The sequence below is a fragment of the Panicum virgatum genome, chromosome 2K (assembly GCF_016808335.1).
Source record: "Panicum virgatum strain AP13 chromosome 2K, P.virgatum_v5, whole genome shotgun sequence".
In the NCBI taxonomy this organism is placed as follows: domain Eukaryota; kingdom Viridiplantae; phylum Streptophyta; class Magnoliopsida; order Poales; family Poaceae; genus Panicum; species Panicum virgatum.
The window spans coordinates 62,361,432-62,382,487 of record NC_053137.1 but is presented as its reverse complement, the minus strand read 5'-3'; the positions used below and the strand labels follow the sequence as shown (position 1 = coordinate 62,382,487).

The following is a 21,056-nucleotide window of genomic DNA, read 5'->3' as shown; positions in this document are numbered from 1 at the left end:
GTTAAATAAAAAGAATATACTTACTCTTGATGGCTCCCTACTTAGTTCTCATGTGTGTTTGGTTATCTGTACTCCGCAGTACACCACCTCTTGTAAAGTTTATTTGCTTCCTTGTACTTGTTGACAAAAAAAAAGGGTGTCAACAATACTCATGACATAGCAGCGCTGCAGTAGTTTTCGAAAAAAAAGTAAAAGGAATTATTTGACACATAAATGGCATGTTGTCTTCTTTCCAATGTGACCAACCAGGCAACCACACGGGATTGAAATACAAAGACGTCCTTGAACAAACATTTTGGAGTGATATGTATTTTGTTTGATTGTAGCTCATGCTTATTACAGGTTTAATCGAGGCATGTACTCGCTCTTACTTCACAACGGATACTGATGAAAGCAAAAGCAGTCCAGGAGGAAAACAACATCGTCTGAATGTCAGGCTCACAGACTAGAGGTCTAGAGCTCAAGCTTGCTCCGGCTTCGGGGGACCTCTCCACTTGAAGTTCTCCGCGTAAGCCTTGGGCTGCATGGGCGAAAAACAATCTGATTAGTCACAAACAAGCCAATTAAAATGCTACCGACCTGAACGGCAGGATATATTAACGCCAAACTTGCTAAATCTATACTATTGACACAAAAGCACACGTGTCATGTGTGCAACATGTATCTCAAAGATGACCCACACAAAAAAAATGCAACTGGCTAGACGAAAGGTATCTCCTTAGACATCAATGGTCAGAATTTACTAGAATGAAACAGAGCAATTGCTAGCAAGCTAATCGTCCCAACCTTTTGTCCCAAGCTAATCGTTTCTAAAGAGATTTAAATAGATATACTACTTTGAAATTGTCCTAAGCTGGTCCAACACTGTTTGAAGTTAGTTTCATTCTTCTATTTCAAACAAAGTTAGTTTAATTCTTGCAACTGTACCTTAAACTCACCGTAAAGGTACAGCTCGCCCCTGGCAGCCGTACCAAAAGCAAAAGTCCAGTCAAATAAACACTACTGGTAATGAGTCAGTTCCATCACCAGATTGGACCTGCACCCGTACGGTCACTACGAACCAAAAGCTTGCACGTTGCATCAAATAATTGGATCAGACTTGACCGGCATACTAGGAAGAAGGATTATTGGCTTACTGTAGAACTTTCAGGGTATTCCACAAACATGCGGATATAACTTCGATACTCCACCAATCTTATTTCTGTTCAGTTGTAGCAATTCACTGACTGCTTGTCAGTCTAGAGCTTTGCAGAGTTTATCACGTTGTGTTTTGGTGTTGTAATTCGCTCACTACTGGTCATTTCTAAATCCTAGCACAACAGAGTGAACAACATAAACCCCAAATGCTAAAGTAAAAATAGCGGAGCTTGGGGATACCAAGCCTGATTCTAAGCAGTACTATATGTAAGAATGCATGCACCGTGAAAAAACTGCCAAAACAGAGGTCACATTGCATCAAGCCATCAACAGACAGCAGCAACCAGCTTGTCCTTATCCATATCCTGCTAACAAACTCTAGGGCTTAAGAGTCGATGTGGATGGTAGACCTCTTGCCATTGTTCGTAGTTCACACTTCACACACATTCAATGTATCTACAATGTTGATGCCAAATTTGGCTTTTGCCAACCTCTGACTTCTCAATTCTGACAAACATTGAAGGACTCGAACTACTTTTGACCATGCAAAATGTGAACTCAAGAAATCAGTCAAGTGCTACCATCATCAGCAGACTCTGCCCATAACAAGCATACATTGAAAATAACATATACTGCAGACCCTATGGCGTGGGTTTGCGCGGATAGAATATATAGTTGTACGAGTTGGTACTGCACTGAAGCAACAGAAAAAAAGAAAAGACAGAAAGGGGGAAAAAAATGATGCACTGTCAACAATATAGAGCTGCAAGATAAACATTCAAGTAGATGCACCAAGACAAACATTGTAAGATCTATAAGCATGGTAAAAGAAAAGCATTAACAAAGTCAATCAAGGATATGAGGTGTGACATACAGACCTTCAAAAGAGGTGTATGGCGTTTCCGAACCTGCAAAAAAAAGAGGTAGTGTAAATATAGAGTCATGTATAATGGTTCATTTCAAATTATTGGATACTTCAACAATAGCCCAAAGGTGAACATATCTAAAAACACACACCAGAAATACGACTTCAGCCTGCTTCATAAATAAAATCAAACACTATGCATATTCAACATCAACGCTACAAGTGCCAGAAGAATTGGAAATTACACGGTAGGTTTTTAGAATAATCTATCTGTTATGAATAGCACCTGAATTGAATTATATCCCCCATGGGGGCAATATATAGGTGTATACGGAAAGAACTCTAGTAAGGTATATGTAAAGGGCTACATACTCCTAATATTATTACCAGATCATAGTGCCATACATCAAATGAAGTTTTAGTGTTTAAATCTTGAAAAGAAAGAACTTTAATATAAGCAGCACAGATACAAAACTAAAAGCAAAAAAAATTGTATTGAGAAACATTTCAAAATTAAATTGAGAAAATTATAACTGGAAACTGAAATTATATGCAATGATCACCTTCGAAGTCCATGTCCATCTGTACTTCAATATATGAACCACGAACTGGTCTAGTTTGTTTACCATCAAAACTACGTTGGACATTTAAGCATCAGAACACTACAATTGCTTCCTCAGATTTTAACTAAAAGGTTAAAAAGGAGTAAACCCCACACGTTAAAAAGTGCCATTCAAGCCTTGCTTCAATCATTCCAAATAGTCCTGAAGGAGCAGTCCCAATAGAACATTCTAATTTTCCAAGTCAGCATTATCTATAAGGAAAAACAAACCCACCACATAATTCCATCCATGTTTTTCAGCGAATGCCTTTGCTGACTCCGCAGTGTCGAATGTAAGTCCGGCTTCACCAACATTAGCATATGGATCCCCAGTAGATGTCCACCCCATCAACGGGTTCTCCCACCTATCATGAATTCAAATGGCAACAAATTTGTCAAAAAAGGATAAGGGGGGAAGGGGCTTTTATTGATGAGAGAAGGATAAGAGAACTACAGTAGTTGGCCAATTACTTCCTTCATTTGCAGTTGTATAATTTAGTAAGCTGTGATGCTTTCCAAGGAGCCTATACAAATATGCATGATATGTGCGTCTCTGGATCAGCATCAGGCGTACCGGTCAAGGGACATGTTGCACTCACACCATTTTACAGAGTTATTACCGTATGATGAGCGGCGAGCGCGAACCCATCATTACATATTTACATCAAACAGACGCTAGTGCTGTAATGCAGTTTCTAAGGGTGAAAATCATCACACGTCTATGATTGTACGAGTTTGTGAGTAGTGGGAAACCAAAACCATGGCACTTAAACCCCAGCAAAAAAAAAGTATAATACTCCCTCCAGTCATTACTAATTGATGTCAGGACACAAAAATATAACTATTTTCAGGTCCTTTTTGTGTCCTAATGTCAAGGGATAATGACTGGAGGGTGTAATAAAACAATTCGATTATTGACAGATTTCAGAACTGTATGATGTTAGTATGCTACTGAAGTTCCAGTAATTAATAACAATACCAGAGATAGAAAGCAAAGCCTCTCCCTAACAATTGAAAATTGCAATAAGGTATTGAGTTGCATAGTCATAGTTGAAAAGTAGCACTAATCTTTGGGTATACTCTCGTTCCATCTAGAGGCCATGTAATTTTGTAGTGATAGTTATGGCTAGGCATTCGGGTTACCCGAAAAATTCGGGTCGGGTATTTCGGGTTTTGTTAAATTCGGGTTTCTAAAAATGCTACCCGAAATTTGCTCTGAAAAATCAATACCCGACATTTCGGGTACCCGAAATTTCGGGTTCGGGTTTGGGTTTTCTCGAAATACTCGACAAAAAATCTATCGCCTACTCCTAGCTTTGCATCAGATTGCCTGCTAGCTGGAACAAAAAAGAAAAGAAGCAAATGGAATGAAAAAAAAACAAGAAAGAGACAAAAGATCCATTGAATCCTTTCAGGTCCTAGCATCGTCGAGCATCCACGAGGAGCATCACCATGGGTCCGTGGCCCCGCCTAGGCAACAAGCCAACAAGCAATGAACGGACCTCCACGAGGGGCACTGTGGCTGACCAGATGCGTAGAGGAGAATGACGCCGAGGGCCTGCATACCGCGGTGGCCGGTGGGCGGTACCGGCGTCCATCGGTCGAGTCCCTCCATGCCTCCTCCCGCTCGAGATGAGGACGAGCTGCGCCGGCGGCGGCAGTGCCGTCAAGGGGAGTCGGAGAGGGCTCAGGAGAGTAGAGGCTGGGGTGCGTGCGTGTCTGCGAGGGGGTTGGGCTGCTAGGGTTACTGGCACAGTTTTACTCGATGGGGATTTCGTGGGCTGGGCCTGTATGCATACTGGGCCGTCTGATACTAAAATATTTGGGCTTGTCTGTTGTTCGGGTTTTTCGGGTACCGTGGCTTGAAACCCAAATTACCCGTAATAATTTCGAATACCGTGGGTTGAAACCCGAAATAGTGTTCGGGTTTTTCGGGCTCGGGTTTTTTGGGTATAGGTTCGGGTTTTTCGGGTTCGGATTTTGGGTTTCGGGTAATCCGCCCACCCATAGTGATAGTGTGGTACTAAGTGATTCAAAAAAGGCACTTTGGCAGTACATCAACAATTGGAAGTGGTTAACATGTAACTGTAAGATAAAGGTATTCTGAATCATATGGGCGCCTGGCCCTAGGTATTAGCACCTATACATTTATAAGTAATCACATGAGAATATAAATCTAAGTATGGTTACAGGAGGAGGTTTGTTTTCATTCAATATCTATTAAGGCGGCCTTAGATACGATTAATTCAAAGACAACAAAAAGGGAGCAAAAAAATCAGAACAAGAAGCATACTTTTGGGTTGACAAAAAGTTAATTTTCCACCTCCCGACTTTGCCTGAACCTTGCTGGGATGCAGTCCTAGCAGGTGAATAAATTACAACCTGACAATTCACAAGGATATATTATACAAAAAAAAAAACCTGAAACATACACAGTAGCCAAAATGCATATATTATACAAGAACTAAAGCCAGTACAAACCAGCAGTTCACACAAATATCTGTTCAACCTGACCAGACCGCACTGGCAGTTCGACCCAAGAAAAAAAAAGAAAGGAAAACAAATCCATGCTTAGTATGGTCCAGAATTAACGAAGCATTTTCCAACTAAATTGGAAAATAACAATTTATTGCCTTCTGGAGGGAACAAGAGGTTTCCAACTGCTAAGTGCTAACCTACTTCTTGTACTCAGCACACGCACATGATGCAAATGAATAGGGCCTGGCATGCTTTTGTCGCTTGATCACTGGACTATAACGCTATGTATAAGCCTTAGTCATGCACAAACATTTAATCCGTAGTATGGGACCAGTGAAATGGGAAAATCGCTTCGGTCACCTGTTCAATGCTCCAACTACAATAACTGCAGTCATTTATCTCTTATCTGGGTCTCCAGCTTGTGTGATGGACGGTATATTGATAACGATTGGAATATTTAGTCCCGAAGTCAATCAAGCAAAAATGGTGGTACATAATAAAAGCTTGAAACAAAATAGTATTACCTTTTTATTAGAAGATACTAGGCCAATGGGCAACAAAATTATAGTGTTCATTAAGTGAAAGTTCTTCCTATAAGATCGAACTCTAGTTCTGATATTTTATCTCAAGATTGATTTCACACGCTCAGGTTTGCTGCGTCTTAGTGTAAATGAGTAACTAACCCTGCAGCTATTTAGTACCTATCCTGCTCAAAATTGGACAACTAACATCCACCCAGCATAATCTAAGCTCTGAAGATGCTCAGTTTACTGACCCGCGCCTGCCCTTTTTCATCACAAATACTTCTAGAAGCATGCATAAAAACGCAAATTCCTGTCATAAAAGGCCCATGTAGAAAGGAATTGAACTGGGTCGACACCGCAGAGAAACCCCCAATCTTCCATACATTCCTTAGGTCTAACTTCAAACCAATCCATAAAAAAACATAAAAAACAATTTCCCATCTCTATCCACTCAAACTCCAACCACAACCAATACATGGATCCCGTCCCAGCGTCCCCTATCTTGAGTCCAAAACATCTCCCTAGGCGCCCGCATCGGTTCACGCGACTAGCATTTCTCAGACAAAAAAAACACGAGGGTAATGCATGCTAGGCGTTACCTTACGGCGGAGGTGCTCCTCAGGGATGCCGGAGACCATCCCGATCTCCCCCGGCTTGATCTCGACCAGGGCGTCGGAGGCCTCCGCGGAGAGCATCCTCACCGGCGCCGGAGAGAGGAGCGCGCGGCCGAGGGAGGGGAGGCTCCGCCGGAGCGGGGCGGCCATCTCGTCGGAGCCCTACACCGGAGAGGAGGTGGAGGGGAAAGGAGGAGGCAGAGGAGAGGCGGCCTGCGAGTCTGCGATCTGGTCGGATCGAGAGAAAGTGAACAACAATGAGGACGGAAAGGGTTTGTTTGGTCTTGGGCCTTTTAGCCCAGAATTGTTGGATATTGGGCTCGCCCAATACAGTACACTGGGGCAATGCCTTTGAGAATATGCCCGTCTGGTGTTGGGCCTCTGGGAAAGTGGATGACATTTTTAATACGGGGGTCTCAATCATTTGGGCCCTGGCTAATAGTATATCCAGTCACGACTCACGAATAAGTGACGATAACAGCGTCAAAACCAAAATTTTCACTATTATTTTTTTATAAGCATAAATGTACTCCCTTAATCCAAAAACTATAAATCTCGCTCCCTGAAAAATCAAACAAGTTCAAGTTTGATCAAATTTATATATAAATTATTAAATTACTAACACTTTTATCTCCAAATAAATTTAATATGAAAATATGTTACATAATTAAACTAATAGTATTTATTTTGTAATATATAAATATTAGTATTATTTTATATGAATTTTATTAAATTTAAAATTATTTGACTTCTCCATAAGCGAGAGTTGCAGTTTTTAAGGACGAAGGGAGTACTATGTAGCAAAAGTAGGCTACGGTCCAAATATCCAAACTTTAAGTCATTAGAGTGATTTGGAAATAAAAGAAAGGATAGACTTTAGATAAATAAAAAGCATCACTTATTTGCAACTAGAGGAGCAGCGGATTTCTCATTTCTGGACCTTGCATGCATGATGGCCTCTAGTTTGACAAACAATTGTTTATAGTTTTTCTGCGCATAGCCGCATATGACGTATTGCTGCCACGCAGTTTACCAGTCAGTCAGTCTAAAAATTAATGGGAAAAAAATTGCCCATACGACTTAATTTTCTCCCGTTCTTGATTGTGGCATTGGTCGTCGTATATGCATAAAGAAGCGACACAACCTTATCTGCATCTACACTTCACTCTTGAGTCCTGACGACACAGTCCGTCCAGAAGGTTTGAAATAAAATAATCGAATCCGCCCTGAACAGCAAGAAATTAAACCGGATCGGAACCCCGTGCTAATCATCAATTCCTTGCAACCGCCGGGCTCACCTAATTCCATTAATCAAAATAGCAGCAGCCATCAGCCGCCTCATGCTAATCGAGATCCCAGCGTCGTCTTCTCGGAAAAAACAAATGTTAATCGAGATCCTCGCCGGTCGCCTACAGATGCAAGCCGACGTGACAGCCTCGCCAACTCGATCGATCGTCCAGTGATTTTTCGCTGCGTGTTGCGTACTTGCACACGCAGACACGCTAATCTGTAGGCTTTAGCCGCCATCATTCTTCAGTTACTGTCAGCGCTTCCGTGCGAGGTTTCCGACTGCTCTTCGGACAGATAGTTTTTCATCCTACCTACTGGGTCCGTCAGGATTCAGGAAACGACAGAATTCGTTAGCCTAACCGCAATGGAAATCCAGATCGCTGATTCCAGCTCAGGAACTCTGATTCCAGCTCAGGAACTCGATCTTGTTTGCACCTGTGTTCCATGTTTTCATTTGACCTGACGCCGGGGCCGCATGGAAGAGCCACACACGCCTTTGATCCGTTCAAGCACACACGGATTTACGACGCGTGATGATTTAACTACTAATAATAAGCCGGGGCTAGCTCAGAGTCCACGCCTTGGGCAGCAATCAAACCTGGCTGGCTGCAGGTCAACAGCGCGATCGCGAGGGATAGCACATGCACATAGCAGAGATGCGGCATTCTAAATCCGAAACCTGAGCAGCAGAAAATTTAGGTGAGTGGTCACTGACCAGCTGCACCGATGGGAACTCGTGAAAGTGATGCTGCGCTCTCGTGCCACTCGTGAAATAAAACAGTGTGGCCAATCAGTGGCTACTTCGGCTAAATGCAAGTTGGGGGGCAGTTTTGTCCTGACAGCCATCTAATTTTGGAGCCGTGCTTCATCTAACTGATCTTATACTGACTAAGACCGTACGCATTACCTAAACACACAAACTCACCTTAAATACAAGCAAGTACCGCAGAATATTATTATTTCAAATCCAGACTGTTAGGTTCTCGAACTCAATACGTTGGTGGTGATTTTATTAATCTCAAGATATATGCTGGCTCATCAATCTCTCTAATAAAATACTAAAAGAGATAGAATATAGCTAGTATGTGTCTTGTTTTTTTTTTTCGAAAGACCATGTGTCTTGTTGAAAACAAATTCATTCAAATCATCAGCATCCAGACGGTTGGATGAGTTCGATGGGTGACCAATAGTAAGAAGTTAACGGACAAGACTACAATTACAAAGAAGAGTACGCCTTGGTTTGCTTGAGCGAGGCAGAATCATAAATTCAGGCCCCGTTTAGTTCCCAAAAATTTTCACCCAAAAATTTTCAACTCCCCTTTAAACACATGTATGAAGCACTAAATGTAATTAAATAACAAAACTAATTACACAGTTTGGATGTACACAACGAGACGAATCTTTTGAGCCTAATTAGTGCATGATTAGCCATAAGTGCTACAGTAACCCATATGTGCTAATGATGCGGTCAGAGGCCTCAAAAGATTCGTCTCGCGGTTTCCAAGTGAGTTCTGAAATTATTTTTTTAATTAGTGTTCGATAAACCCTCCCGACATCTAATCAAACATTGACGTGACACCCAAAAATTTTCACCAAAAACAACTAAACGCCCCCTCATAAGAGACTCGTCATACAGCTAGGTCATGTTCCTGGGAAATTCCTGCATTTGCTAATGGGAACAACGAATTCACCAAGTCAAACGTGGCAAACAAGCCATGGAAGCGAATTGAATAGTGCTTGTTGGCCGGTTGGCCCCTCCACGCTTGACCAGGCCCGAACTGCGCCGCGGTCGTCCTCACGCGGCCGGGTCGTCCCAGAGACCGGACGAACGAAATCGGCACGGATGGCATCAAGGCGTCACGAAACCACAAGCAGCAGCTCCTCAATCTTGCCGTGCTGCACCAACGACGGCCGGGCCTCTTTATAAAGTCTGGGTCGTCCCTGACACGGCAAGTCGTAAACTGTATGCGAGAAATGTTGTTCTGCGGCACGGGTAGCTTCAGGGACGTCGACAAGGAGGAGGGCGCCGGCGGGAAGCCGGACGCCGCGGCGAAGGCGAAGAAGGCGGGCGGCAAGACCAAGGGGAAGGACAACCCCTACTCGTCGCGGGGGCTGGACAAGTTCTCCACCGTCCTGTCCGAGCTCGAGTCCAAGAAGGAGAAGATCCTGCGGCGCGTCGGCTCGGATGTCGACGCCGGCCACTTCATGGTCCGGTTCGTGCAGTCCGATGCCAAGGGCTGGGTGCCCATCGTCGTCAAGCTCCCACACGAGGAGGAGCAGGCTGCCGACGCCAAGAAGAGGCAAAGCAAGCCAACCTCGCGGTCGTCAACGCCGCCCACGGAGCCTGCCAGCCCCAAGGAAGAACCCGCTAAACCCGCCCACGTTGCCGCCGCGGCGGCGGCGGCGGTGGCGCCGAAGGCAGCTGTGCCGGCGAGGAAGAGTAAGGCCAGCGGCGTGAGGTGGTCCTGGGCCTGGGGAAGGAAGGTGAGGCCGTGCCACTACTGGCCGGTGGCCATGGCGCTGCTGCTGCTGAGCCTCGTGGTGTTCGGGAGGGTGTTCGCCATCTGCTGCACCTCCGTTTGGTGGTATCTCTTGCCGGTCCTGAGCGGGGAGGAAGCCCTGAGATCGCCGGCGGTGAAGGTCCGCAAGGATGTTGTCCACAAGACCGGCGACAAACTCGCTGTGGCGCCACCTCCTTCGCATGGCAAGAAGAACAGCTCTGGCGCTGCTCATGAGATGATTTCACCAAGAAGCCATGCACATCGAAAGAAGGGGTGATTTGCAGGATGACTTGTGCTGTATAGTTTGTAAATTTTGTGTAGTTGGGTGGCCAGAAAGATCAAATTTTCCAGGTTATCTTTCCTCCCTTTTTTTAGAGTTGATTTACCTTTTCTTTCGTGCCTGTAAAAATGTAAATTAGCCCCTTCTTTGTGTGGCTGCCCCACAAGTGTTCATAAAGCACCGGTCATTCGGAATAAATATCAAATAACTCCTGAATCATGGATATCCCACAAAGTTCAGCCTGCTTCTCATCTCGAATCATCTTTGTATGAATCCTGATTCATTTCAGATCACAGCAATATATCTCTTTTGCCGTGGACATATTTGTCCTTTTTCCACTCATTCGCCTGCCCGACTTTTTCCACTTCTAGATTTATGCATGTTGCAACACTGCATGAGCGTGAAGAAGGGCGCATGGAACAAAAGTCAGGCATGTGTACTTCTAGATGCTTGGAAGTTGGAAATATACAACCTGGTTGACATTCTAGACGAGAAGATTCAAAGCAAGTCGATGCATCGGCACCTGCCACATCTGCACCGTGATTCCACGAGACACCTGCTCGACACCAATCTCAAGTTACAGATTTCAGTGGGAACATATTGCAGACAGGGATCCACATCCCCTACTTGATCTTAGCCTTGCGTCAGAGAAAACATCTCATCCTCTACACAGAAAGAGGTTATCCAAACCAGAGACTGCAATCTTTCAAAGAAAGAAAAAAACAGAGACTGCAGTTCTGGTATCTAGAAAGCTCGACCTGCACGGCTGTACCCTATCTGCAGTTAAGAGCGCACGTGTAGGTTTATCCATCCCAATTCTCATTTCTGATCGATGAGCATGGGCTGCGCCACCGGTCCTCAATCTATCAATTCTTAGACAAGAAAAAACAGTTGTGTTTTGTTTTGCTCTCTGCCCTCTATCAACCAGCACAATACTGATAGTCATAACTACAGATCAGTAACTATCAGAATGAATTTTCTGTTAGGTTAATTGACAATGAAAGGAGGAAAAAAAATTGAAATCTGAGAATGGAGCAATACAATGGTACATAACAGCCGTTTCCCTCTCCTCATGGAACAACAGTGTTGCTCATACCATACTCTTGCGTCATCAATCCTGAATCAAAATGAATGGAAACAGCATGTTCAAAACTTTGAGAACATAGAGATAAAAGTAATAAATACATCATATTTGCAAATGAAACCCAATGAAATTGGCAAGATAAACTTCACAACACTGCCTAGCATCAGGATATATTGACCGAGTATTTGAAATGAAAGTATTTTACAGATAATTAACAGAGCAGGTAGTGATTTTACTAGAACCATGAAAAGTTAGGTCGACAGATAAATTTGGCAGCTACCAACTACCATGCGCACAATGTTTTGCTGAAGCAGACAACACACACACCACAGAACTACAGAAGACTAGAAACTTAAATAGAAGGCTTGATCTGGTGACTTACCCTAAATCTCTTCCTATGATCTGACTCAATTCGTGAAGTGTAATGTTTCTTCCGGCCATGAACTGATGCTGATGCATCCCTCTCACCTAACCTGCTATGAGCAGGCTCATACTGAGCAATACGGAAGAAACCTTCGCGGTCCCAGGTCACGTCATAGTCTACTTTCAACCGTGATCCTTCCTTCAGAAACAAACTGAAGATCTCAATATATTTCCAAAAGTACATAATACAAACAATCATTAGATGTCTTGAACCAATTCTAAAAAGAAACAGTATTGCGAACATGTGGGTCACTGTAAGTGTTAGAAAAGTGAAGTTATCACTTTAAATGCATGCCAAGGTAGAATGAAATATGTTCCTTCAAAAGGCTCTCAGATAACACTTGCTAGAGCTGTATATGCAAGTGAATGAGCAATTCCTGACAGATGTTGCAGCTGTCAATCATCATACAAATACTTCTAACCAAAGATTACAATAGGTACAAGCATTTTTAAGTTTCTTGTGGCGTGATATCCTTGGCTAATTTAAGATATCTGTACTCTAATTAGTACATGCTACTATGGCTCACTAGCTTTTCAGTTTATGCAGTACAAAGATAGGCATTTTCAAGATCATGAAATGTTTCTCCACAGGGTTCTCCAGACATAAAGTAACAAAGGTAGATAATATCTAGTACTATTTGAGATGGTTATGTGATTATGCCGCGCATGAGAAGTTGAGAACTTGAGAAGGGCACATGCTATGAAACATCCACACAAAATCACTGCTGGTAGACAACTGTAAACTGCAAATCAATCCTTATGGAATGATGAATCAACTTAGGTACCGTAAATAAAATGGTGAAGCAAATGTTGCCAATTTGTCATATTGCTGTCCTAATCAGAAGGAAGCATTGAAAAATGATAGATAACTGAAAAAAAACTTACCTTCTCTAAAGAGCGTCCACATAACGCCTTCATTGCATCATGGAAGTCATCGTAGTTCTCAAATTGCACCCAAACTTTGCAATTGAGTCCAGATATGAGCTCCTTAGTAGAGCCATCTTCTTTTGCTTCTAACTCATCATCATTTGCAATATTTAGGGTCCTGTCATTTGGATGGAAGAATGTTGCAAGAAAGTACTAGGCCCAATAAGTACATGGACGGTAAAATGTACTGCAGAATCTAGTATTAACAGAGTAAAAATTATCATAGTACCTTAAAGGCTAGTAAGGAAAAAAACTATACAGATACAAAGTACCTTCAACGCTAGTAAGGAGAAAAAAAACTATATGAATACAGATACTAATGAAATATGAAGATCGGAGTACCACAGCTTCAATGAAGCCAATTCACAGGAAATCATTTTGCAAAGGGCAAGCTTGTCAGCTTATCGAGATGTTTTTTTGTAGTTTCTTTTCTATTTATGATCTAGAAATATGCTTCATATATGAATTATAATCATCGCAAATTTATATTTGCTGATGTACATGCGAAGTATCATACTACCACTAACCACTGTATAGAAAGCAATATGTGAAAAATGAACTAATAATAACACATTGAGGAAGCTACCTGCAAAACTTAGATATTCTATGCGTATCAATTCAGTAGCAGTATGCACTTTTCAGGATAACATAAGATGATAAGACACATGAGAATAAATGTTGTTCTACAAACAAAACAAGAAGCTGCTGAGACGGACAAAATTGAATCGAATAAGGAATAACAGTGTTTTAGATTTTTATAAGAGGCCGAATGCAGATCATGTCCATTTAGTTTAGATGACTTCAGGCTTTGGCAGCTTCCATTTCTTACATCACTAATTCATTTAAGCTGTAAACCATTGAAAATGCAGGCACTGGGTTATGAGCCAAACAAATTCTGAGAACACCAAAACCCACCTTATTTTGCCCAGTGCTGAAAAAATTGTGTGCGTGACCAGCGTAGATGGCTTGGATGATACTCTTGTTTCCGCAAACCACCTGGACGGCACACCACGGACAACAATTGTATCCGGCCTTTTCGCTATCTTCCTCACCGGGTTCCCTGATACCAGCAAATGTCAATCCAACTCCACCTAGCAGGGAATACCAAGAAAATACAATACAGGAACCAGTTCATACTGCTATTGAGTAGCTCGGAGGAGTAGAAATTCTCCCATGACTTCTTCATCACCCTGAAGTCATCGGACGGCGGGATCTCGACTGTCATCCTGAACTTGACTCCCTCCAGGTTGAGCTCGATGCCTTCGAGCTTCTCAACCAGGGAGCTCCGCCACTCGAAGTACTTCTCCTCCTCCTGTTCCGGGGTCATCCCATCGGCCTCGCCGTCGCCCTTGCGGGGGCGGAGGAAGGAGAGATCGCGGACGTGGAGGACGCCAGAGGCAACAGGCTCCTCGCGGCGGCGCTTCTGGAGGTCGGGGAGGCGGCGCACGGAGAGGTCGGAGTCAGGGAGGAGCGGGAGCGAGAGAGGCGGGTCGCGAAGGAAGGCGAGGAGTGCGGACTTGAGCTGCCACTCGTCGAGGGGGCGGACGGTGAGGTCGGCGCGGAAGAAGGTGAGCAGAAGCTTGAGGCGCGGCGAGAGAGAGAGCCCGCTCGGGAGGGGCAGCGGTTCAGTCGCCCGGAGCGCCGCGGCGGCGGACATGGCGGCGTGGCGGGTCGCGGCGGCGCTTGCCGGCCTGGGGTTTTGAGTACGGCTTCCGGGCTGGGTAGACGGGAACGGGAGGACGACTTGACAGTGGTCGGAGGGGATGGTCCGATGGTCTAGATCTAAAATCAACGCTCATGATTTGAACCAGCACAGACATAATCGAAGCAAAAGTTAGCGAGACTGTTCCTATATATACACACAGTAGTTTTTGAGTTGTAGAAATATACTAGTATACTCACTTCAATTAGGAATTTATTAGGATCATTGGTCCGAGGATGAGTTGGACGAGCAGTATGAGAGTTAATGTTTTGGTTCATTCATGTTTACTTTGGGTAGGTTTCTAGATTGGAACATCAAGGGCCTGATTGGTTCCTTTAGCTGCCGAGCCTGGCTCGCACCGGCGATGCAGGCCACCGCTGGCTAGGCTCCCAAGGTGCAAGGACCTTCTGTTTCGTCCTCATTCATATGCAACCAGGCGGGGTGAAGATAGTGATTGGTAGCCTGTTTTGCTGCAAGCAAACCGGCTGTTTAGGTCTCTGCGGTGTGGTCCGAGTTTTCGCACGCGCATGGCGCCAGCCAGACTCTAGGGAAATGACTGTTTTCTGTGTATCTTGGGAGCCTGGCTCGAAGTGGCTTCTTGCATCTGATGAGCCAGGGCTACCGCTGAGTACAGGGAACCAATATCAATCTTTTGCATCCGTGGAGCCTGTTGGTGCTAGACGCGGGCAACCAATCAAGCCCCAAGAGTTCAGACTTCAGAATCTTACTCGTGACGGTGATGGACCCGAGGACAGGGGAGGGGGTTGCAAACTAGGAAAGGGAGGGGTGGAGCAGCTGCTGACAAGAGCGGGAGGTGGGTGGAACGGCCTGCCGACGTGGTGGTTAAGACGGCGGAGCTTAGGGTTTTGAATTTCTACATATCCAATGGCCCCGGCAGTGGAGACGAGGCGTCCGGTTCGGTGGTAACAGTTTGGATTGAGTTAATGTTAAAGTTTACCATTTATAAGCGTTAGTACTTGGATTCAAATATATTTTTACGATGGTTTTCGTATCAGGCAATATAATGAGGACGACCACCATCTCATCGAAAAAGTGCATGCATATGCACAATGTCTACTTGGTGAACTCAATGGCCCACGTGTTGGCGTAGATGTAGGTTGCCTTGATGCCCGCAAACCCGTCGCCGCGGACGAGCTCCTCGAACTCCCTCTCATACCGCTCCTTGACGCTGCGCGAGCATGATCATGTCGGCGTGGAACATGACCTGCGTCTTTGGTATGGCCTCTGGGTTCTTGGGCAGGATGCACTCGACGGCGATCACCTTGCCGTGTGCCGGCAGCGCGTCGTAGCAGTTCTTGAGCAGCGTCGCGCAGTGGGCGTCGCTCCAGTCGTGGAGGATCCACTTCATGAAGATGGCGTCGCCGGAGGGCACCGACCTGAACATGTCGCCGCCGACGTGCTCCACGCCCGGGAACGGTGGCGCGTCGGAGATGACGTGGGGGAGGTCGAAGTTGATCCCCTTGATGTGCGGGTAGCGGGAGGTGATGGCGTGGAGGCGCCACCCCCGACGTCGACGAGGGTGCCGATGCCCTCGAAGCCGGTGTAGAATTCTAGAAGCTTCTTGGTGATGATGACGGAGTTGTTCTTCATGCCCTCGTTGAAGACGCGGTTGAAGCGCGGGTCCGTGCCGTGGTACTCGAACGCCGACATGCCGTACGCCTTGTTGAACGGGATGCCGCCCTCCAGCACGGCGTCCTTCAAATAGTACCTGCCACAGGAATTGTTCAAGAATTTTTTTTGTCAAGGCGTGAAATTAACAAATTGGTTCATGAGCGCGTGGAACATTGGAAGCAAAGCAGCTGATCACCGACCAGCTCTCCATTAGGACCTTGTCCTGGTTCATGAGCGCGAGCGCGGCCATGGACACGCCGTCCTCGTTGGGCGTGAGCCACTTGCACACCGGCGCGGCGCCGTACCGCCGCGACAGCTTGCCGTCCGGATCCCCCTCCTCCACCTGGCACCTCACCACGTCGTAGGAGGCCAGCAGCCGCAGCATGCGGTCCACCATGGCCGGCGCGTCGGGGTTCTTGGGCGCGACGGGCAGCCGCGCCACAACCTCCGCGGGTGCCAGTGTCGCGGCGTCGCCCCCTCCCGCAGCCTTACGGGCGGCCTCCAGGACGTCGAGCAGGCCCAGCTCGATGGCGCTCTTGAGCGCCACGGGGAGGATGGACGACGACGCCAGCTGCAACGCGTACAAGCACGCCTCCTCGTCCGCTACTGCAGCCATGTCGGCGGTGGCCGGCCGGTTCGATGGCCGAGAGCTGCCGGCGACGGTGAGAGGACCGAGTGGCTAGCAGCGATCGATGGAAGTAGTTACCGAGAAAACTGGAGGTTTTCTTAGAACGATGGTGGAGAGAGGGAACGGGTTGCACTTGGCACCTTGCATCGACATGCAAAACGAAACTCTTTTGCTTTCAATAGAAACAGTTGCAGAGGAGAGCCAGCGAGAAAGAGCCAGCGGCTAGGAGAGCCGCGTGCAAGCACCAGCACTGGAACATCGTAGGATCACGGGTTGACGGCTGATATCTTGTGATTGCAGAGTAAAGTCAAAAACCCGACTGCAGAGGATCTCATTCCGGCCCGTGAGGACATGAACGACAAAGTTTAGGAAGAAAGTGATATTGTGAATCTGATTGGTTGAGTGCTAAATGCCTAAATCTGCCCAGCCAAAATTTGGATAAGCCTACAATTTTTGTCCCTTGTTTGGTTGGAATCCAAAAAAATAACCCACCTAAGTAAGTGTTATTTTAAAATTACTAAGATTTTGATAAAAAAATTGATATGTCCATATTTTGGTACGTTCACATTTTAATAGCCAACCAAGCAGGCTCTTTCTGCATCTTGTATTTCGACAGCAAAATCCCTCGTAATGTAAATACTAATATTCCTGATCATCCTATTTGGGGCAGCAAAACACCTTGTGTGATTTCCATTTCCCTTATCTATTATCTTATTATTTGGCCAACAAATAGAGCCTCCACGTTCGCTCTCAGGGTCTAGAAATTCTCACGTTAATCGGAGAAAAATAGAAAATAAAAATTACCCACAACTGCCATTACGATAAAAACTAGCCCAAAATACATCTGTGCCTAATTAAAAACCACCCACCAATGCAATTATGAAAAATTAAATATAAAATATCATTTAATTATGTATCCATTACAAAGATATACTATTAATAAAAACTAAAGCTAATAACAATCAATCAAAATAAAATAAAAATAAGAATAATTATTTGCATAATATTATTAAATCTCAACAAATCAAATTGTTATTATAGGTAGATCATAGTTGAATTGTTTTAATCAACAATAAAATATAATTTACGATAATGAACAGGATGATGTATGGTAAAAAAATAGTATAACATTTAAGTAAGAATACAACGACATGCAAATTTTTAAATTTTCAATACTAGCCGCGCAAATGCGCGGACTATACGCCTAGTTACAAGTGAGTCAGTATACCCCATCCTCGAGCACGCGTGCTCCTCCAATTGGACACTCACACAGCAAGAAGCAGCTGCAGCAGCAGCTGCAGCGTAGCCAGCCCTAGTAGTGACACACGGCCGGTTCATCGACCTTTGCTCTGGCATGCTCGCTTCAGCGGCACAGGCGGGTCCGACAGCGCGCCGGCGACGATCTGGTCGAACACGAACTTGTTGGCGGCCTCGGTGAAGTGCACGCCGTCCCAGCTCACCCTCTTGGAGGGGTCCTCGCAGGAATTCCCCATCATCCACGTCCCGTTCACCTGCTTCTTCCCGCCGCAGCCGATGTTCAGGTCGAAGTTGTACCGGCCGCCATGGCCGCAGCAGGTCAGCAGAGGGTCGTCGAAGCCTGCATTACAAACAACACCAGCAGATGAGGTTTCCACGATCCCAATGTTCAGAGGCTATGCACTGGTTTTGTTCATCGGCTGGGGCGTTGGCGCCTTACCGAGCTTCTTGGCCTCGCTGATCAGCTTGTACTTGGCGGTGTACACATCGACGTAGGTGAACGCGGCATCAGGGTGCGCCTTCCGGAGGCTCGCCACGGTCTCCTTCAGCCTGAGGTTGAAGTGCTGCGCGACCTTGTTGTAGGTGACGGAGCAGCCGGCGCCGTCCACGGGAGCGGCGAGGTCAGGGCGGTGGAGCAGCGCGTAGGGCAGGCAGCCGAGCGGCCCCGTGTTATGGATCCAGAAGTACCTTCCTCCGCGTGCGTACACACTCTGCATAGATTCAGCTAATTAGCAGAGAGCATCCATGTACAGGTGTGTGGGCAACCTCTGTCAAACAGCAATGGATGCTGTTCAGTTTTGTGGTTCGTGTTCTGAGAGCTGCAATGCACCTGCATTACAGATGTGAGCCTCTCCATCAGATCAGGGATTGTGGCTTCGACTTCTGCAGTGGTGTTGTTAACAAAATAGCTCGAGGTGATGTCGTTTTGGCCAATGTCGAAGGTGTAAAGAGCCTGGGAGAAGTATTCTGCCCTTGGCAGGAGCTCCCTGTAGATACCGCCTACATGTAAAAACAGAAGAGTAGTTAATTGGATCGGAAATGCTATGTTTCCTAAAAAAAGTGGCTATACAAGAAAGAGAGATTATTGAGTTTGAAATGGTACCTTTGTTGTTATAGACGTATTCGCTTCTGTTGATGAATTGCTCAAATTCCCAGGACTGCACGTCCAAGGAAATGGGGCTGAAACCAGAGAGGAACAGCGATGTATTCTGCCGTCTGATTGACGAACCGGCTGTTGCAAAATTGGCTCCCTGTGTGAAGTTGCTTCCGATCGAGTTGAGGTATGCACTGAGGTAAGGTATTCCCAGGCTTTCAGCTGCAGTTGCAAACAGAAAGGATAAATACTGTAGTATATTAAGCAGTATCATTTTTCCAATTGATAAATGGTAACTGTCTGACCACTTTCAGTTTAAGCATATAGCCATATACTATGGCTCAAAGCCTGAAACTCCGTAATCAGTAGGTGCCAGTTAGTAACCACATATCATGAATCACAAAAAACATGATGTTACTAATTGCCACTCCTTACAAGTTGTGATGTGCATCAATTTGGCAAAAACACTTCAAGTTGTCAAAAGATTGAGCACAAACATACACTGTGTGCTCATCTTCTAGTGCTGTTTCCCCAACCATAGGGCTACAGCAAAAGAAAAAAGAGGCTATTGTCACCCTTTATCCTTCAACTCTGGTCAGAATCTTTAAAGTGAAGCATCCATATTCGATATTCCCCCACTGCAACCCAAATCCGATTCCCGATCATTCCCCATTCGTGCCAGTTTGCCCCCACTATATTTCGACGCACCTACCTGAATAAGCTAATGCTTCTTTCTGTCCTTACCCAAAATCAGGATCCCAAAGAGTTGTAAAAGGATACTGACATTCCCATTCCCATTGTGCAGACCAACAGGAGATCTCCACTGAACGTATCTCCCAACAGCATGGCAGCGCCACTCGATCATACGCTGAAGATGCTTTACGCGAATCACTGAACTTTTTGTCAGATTGTTTGGAATAAAACTAAGATCGTGTCGGCACGCAGCTATAAACTAAGATCCCCGCGCGTTCACGTGTTGGATGGAGACGGGGGATGGGCATCATTGCCCTAAGCACGGCTGCACTCCCTGACATGTATGAGCTCGAATAGAGAGGCACCGCCACGGCCATGCCGGCCCATGGTCTGGGAACCCGGCGTTTCAGGGTCGGGGTTGGCTTGGCTGCTTCTACCTGGTGTTCGTGACCAACATGGGTTGGCGTGTGAGGGATCAGGCAGCAATCTTTGTCTGTTTGCTTTGTCATCGTCGTGTTCCAGCGGTGAGGAGGAACAGATAAGATCGGAACGCGATAATTTGATGTACTATGCTAGAGACCTTACTAGAAGTTACTGCTATGCAAATATGCAATGCATGAACATTTTTTCCAAACTTTTCTCTCGATTGCACGAAGAGCAGGACGAATTAACGCCGCATTTACTGGTCCCGGCAAGTGAGGGCGGTAGGTTCTGGTTGGCTGTATGGATCGATGGGTCCCGGCGCGCAGTGTGCAATCATGAAGGAGAGGCGAGCAGGTGAAAAGTAGGGCGTGCACAGTAAAAACACGCGCGCACGGCGGCACGGCGCGGAGACCATGACCATGGCGGCGGGTACCCGCAGCTCCTGTCAGCCGGCTGCCAGCCACTAGGTCGCCGAACGGTTCGGGGGAGCCGGCGAACGTGCACGTACCGATGAAGTCGATGACGAGGCGGCCGTCGCAGTAGCGGCCGGCGGGCCTGCCGAAGAAGGTGCGGCCGTTGGGCGCCGGCGCGGCGCCAAAGAGCGACGAGAGACCGCCGGTGTCGGAGTTCGAGTCGCCGAAGTTGAAGATGGCGGGGAAGTGGCAGTCCCCGCCGCCCGCGGCCGCGGCCCCGGAGGCCCGCGGCGCCAGCGCCAGCGCCAGCACGAGCGGGAGCAGCAGCAGCGCGGCTGTCCTAGCCGCCCAGGTGGCGGCCGTGGCGGTGGCCATTTCCCCTCGTTTCTTTGCGCGCGCGTTCTGTGTGAGACACAGCGAGAGCGAGAGTGAGAGTGAGGGCTGGGGCGCGGGTGGTGGCGCCGTGGGGCGAGTTGGGAGGGGCGGAGGAG

General features: G+C 46.2%; 4 protein-coding genes and 1 pseudogene across 5 annotated transcripts; 1 reads left to right on the top strand and 4 right to left on the bottom strand.

The window, feature by feature from the left end:
* Positions 1 to 189: 189 nt before the first annotated feature.
* LOC120693069 (NADH dehydrogenase [ubiquinone] iron-sulfur protein 4, mitochondrial-like) lies at positions 190 to 6,479 on the bottom strand. Its single transcript, XM_039976473.1, has 5 exons — positions 6,205 to 6,479; positions 4,897 to 4,985; positions 2,839 to 2,968; positions 2,016 to 2,045; positions 190 to 520 (listed from the first exon to the last, which is right to left on the bottom strand). The coding sequence occupies exons 1-5, from the start codon at positions 6,367 to 6,369 to the stop codon at positions 461 to 463; spliced, it is 474 nt and encodes a 157-aa protein (XP_039832407.1). The 5' UTR covers positions 6,370 to 6,479; the 3' UTR covers positions 190 to 460.
* A 2,891-nt stretch (positions 6,480 to 9,370) lies between these two features.
* On the top strand, positions 9,371 to 10,524 carry LOC120693062. Its single transcript, XM_039976465.1, has one exon. It carries the CDS (start codon positions 9,475 to 9,477, stop codon positions 10,285 to 10,287), a length of 813 nt encoding a protein of 270 aa, XP_039832399.1. The 5' UTR covers positions 9,371 to 9,474; the 3' UTR covers positions 10,288 to 10,524.
* Positions 10,525 to 11,134: 610 nt separating this feature from the next.
* On the bottom strand, positions 11,135 to 14,489 carry LOC120693051. 2 transcript variants are annotated; one of them, XR_005682842.1, is made up of 5 exons: positions 13,862 to 14,489; positions 13,640 to 13,784; positions 12,683 to 12,842; positions 11,757 to 11,932; positions 11,135 to 11,407 (listed from the first exon to the last, which is right to left on the bottom strand). XR_005682842.1 is itself a non-coding variant. In XM_039976451.1 (5 exons), the coding sequence occupies exons 1-5, from the start codon at positions 14,379 to 14,381 to the stop codon at positions 11,402 to 11,404; spliced, it is 1,011 nt and encodes a 336-aa protein (XP_039832385.1). In that variant the 5' UTR covers positions 14,382 to 14,483; the 3' UTR covers positions 11,135 to 11,401. The 2 variants fall into 2 exon arrangements, 1 of the variants encoding a protein (XP_039832385.1); XM_039976451.1 differs by having other exon boundaries at positions 11,757 to 11,936; positions 13,862 to 14,483.
* Positions 14,490 to 15,500: 1,011 nt separating this feature from the next.
* On the bottom strand, positions 15,501 to 16,680 carry LOC120696213 (annotated as a pseudogene).
* A 1,113-nt stretch (positions 16,681 to 17,793) lies between these two features.
* On the bottom strand, positions 17,794 to 21,051 carry LOC120693042 (GDSL esterase/lipase ACHE-like). The gene is made up of 5 exons (XM_039976444.1): positions 20,661 to 21,051; positions 19,046 to 19,258; positions 18,773 to 18,942; positions 18,383 to 18,653; positions 17,794 to 18,283 (listed from the first exon to the last, which is right to left on the bottom strand). The coding sequence occupies exons 1-5, from the start codon at positions 20,938 to 20,940 to the stop codon at positions 18,021 to 18,023; spliced, it is 1,197 nt and encodes a 398-aa protein (XP_039832378.1). The 5' UTR covers positions 20,941 to 21,051; the 3' UTR covers positions 17,794 to 18,020.
* Positions 21,052 to 21,056: the final 5 nt, after the last annotated feature.

Bases quoted from the DNA above. Each gene is read 5' to 3' on its own strand.
- LOC120693069 (XM_039976473.1), bottom strand. From the start codon at position 6,369: ATGGCCGCCCCGCTCCGGCGGAGCCTCCCCTCCCTCGGCCGCGCGCTC. The intron at 2,046-2,838 runs GTGGGTTTGTTT...TTTTTTTTGCAG, and splicing joins AACATGGATGGAATTATGTG to GTTCGGAAACGCCATACACC. The intron at 521-2,015 runs GTCTGTATGTCA...TCGCCCATGCAG, and splicing joins GCCATACACCTCTTTTGAAG to CCCAAGGCTTACGCGGAGAA.
- LOC120693062 (XM_039976465.1), top strand. From the start codon at position 9,475: ATGCGAGAAATGTTGTTCTGCGGCACGGGTAGCTTCAGGGACGTCGAC.
- LOC120693051 (XM_039976451.1), bottom strand. From the start codon at position 14,381: ATGTCCGCCGCCGCGGCGCTCCGGGCGACTGAACCGCTGCCCCTCCCG. The intron at 13,785-13,861 runs GTATGAACTGGT...TGCTGGTATCAG, and splicing joins CTCCGAGCTACTCAATAGCA to GGAACCCGGTGAGGAAGATA. The intron at 11,937-12,682 runs GTAAGTTTTTTT...TTGTTTCTGAAG, and splicing joins GTGGACGCTCTTTAGAGAAG to GAAGGATCACGGTTGAAAGT.
- LOC120693042 (XM_039976444.1), bottom strand. From the start codon at position 20,940: ATGGCCACCGCCACGGCCGCCACCTGGGCGGCTAGGACAGCCGCGCTG. The intron at 18,943-19,045 runs GTACCATTTCAA...TTTTACATGTAG, and splicing joins ATACGTCTATAACAACAAAG to GCGGTATCTACAGGGAGCTC. The intron at 18,654-18,772 runs GTGCATTGCAGC...GAATCTATGCAG, and splicing joins GGCTCACATCTGTAATGCAG to AGTGTGTACGCACGCGGAGG.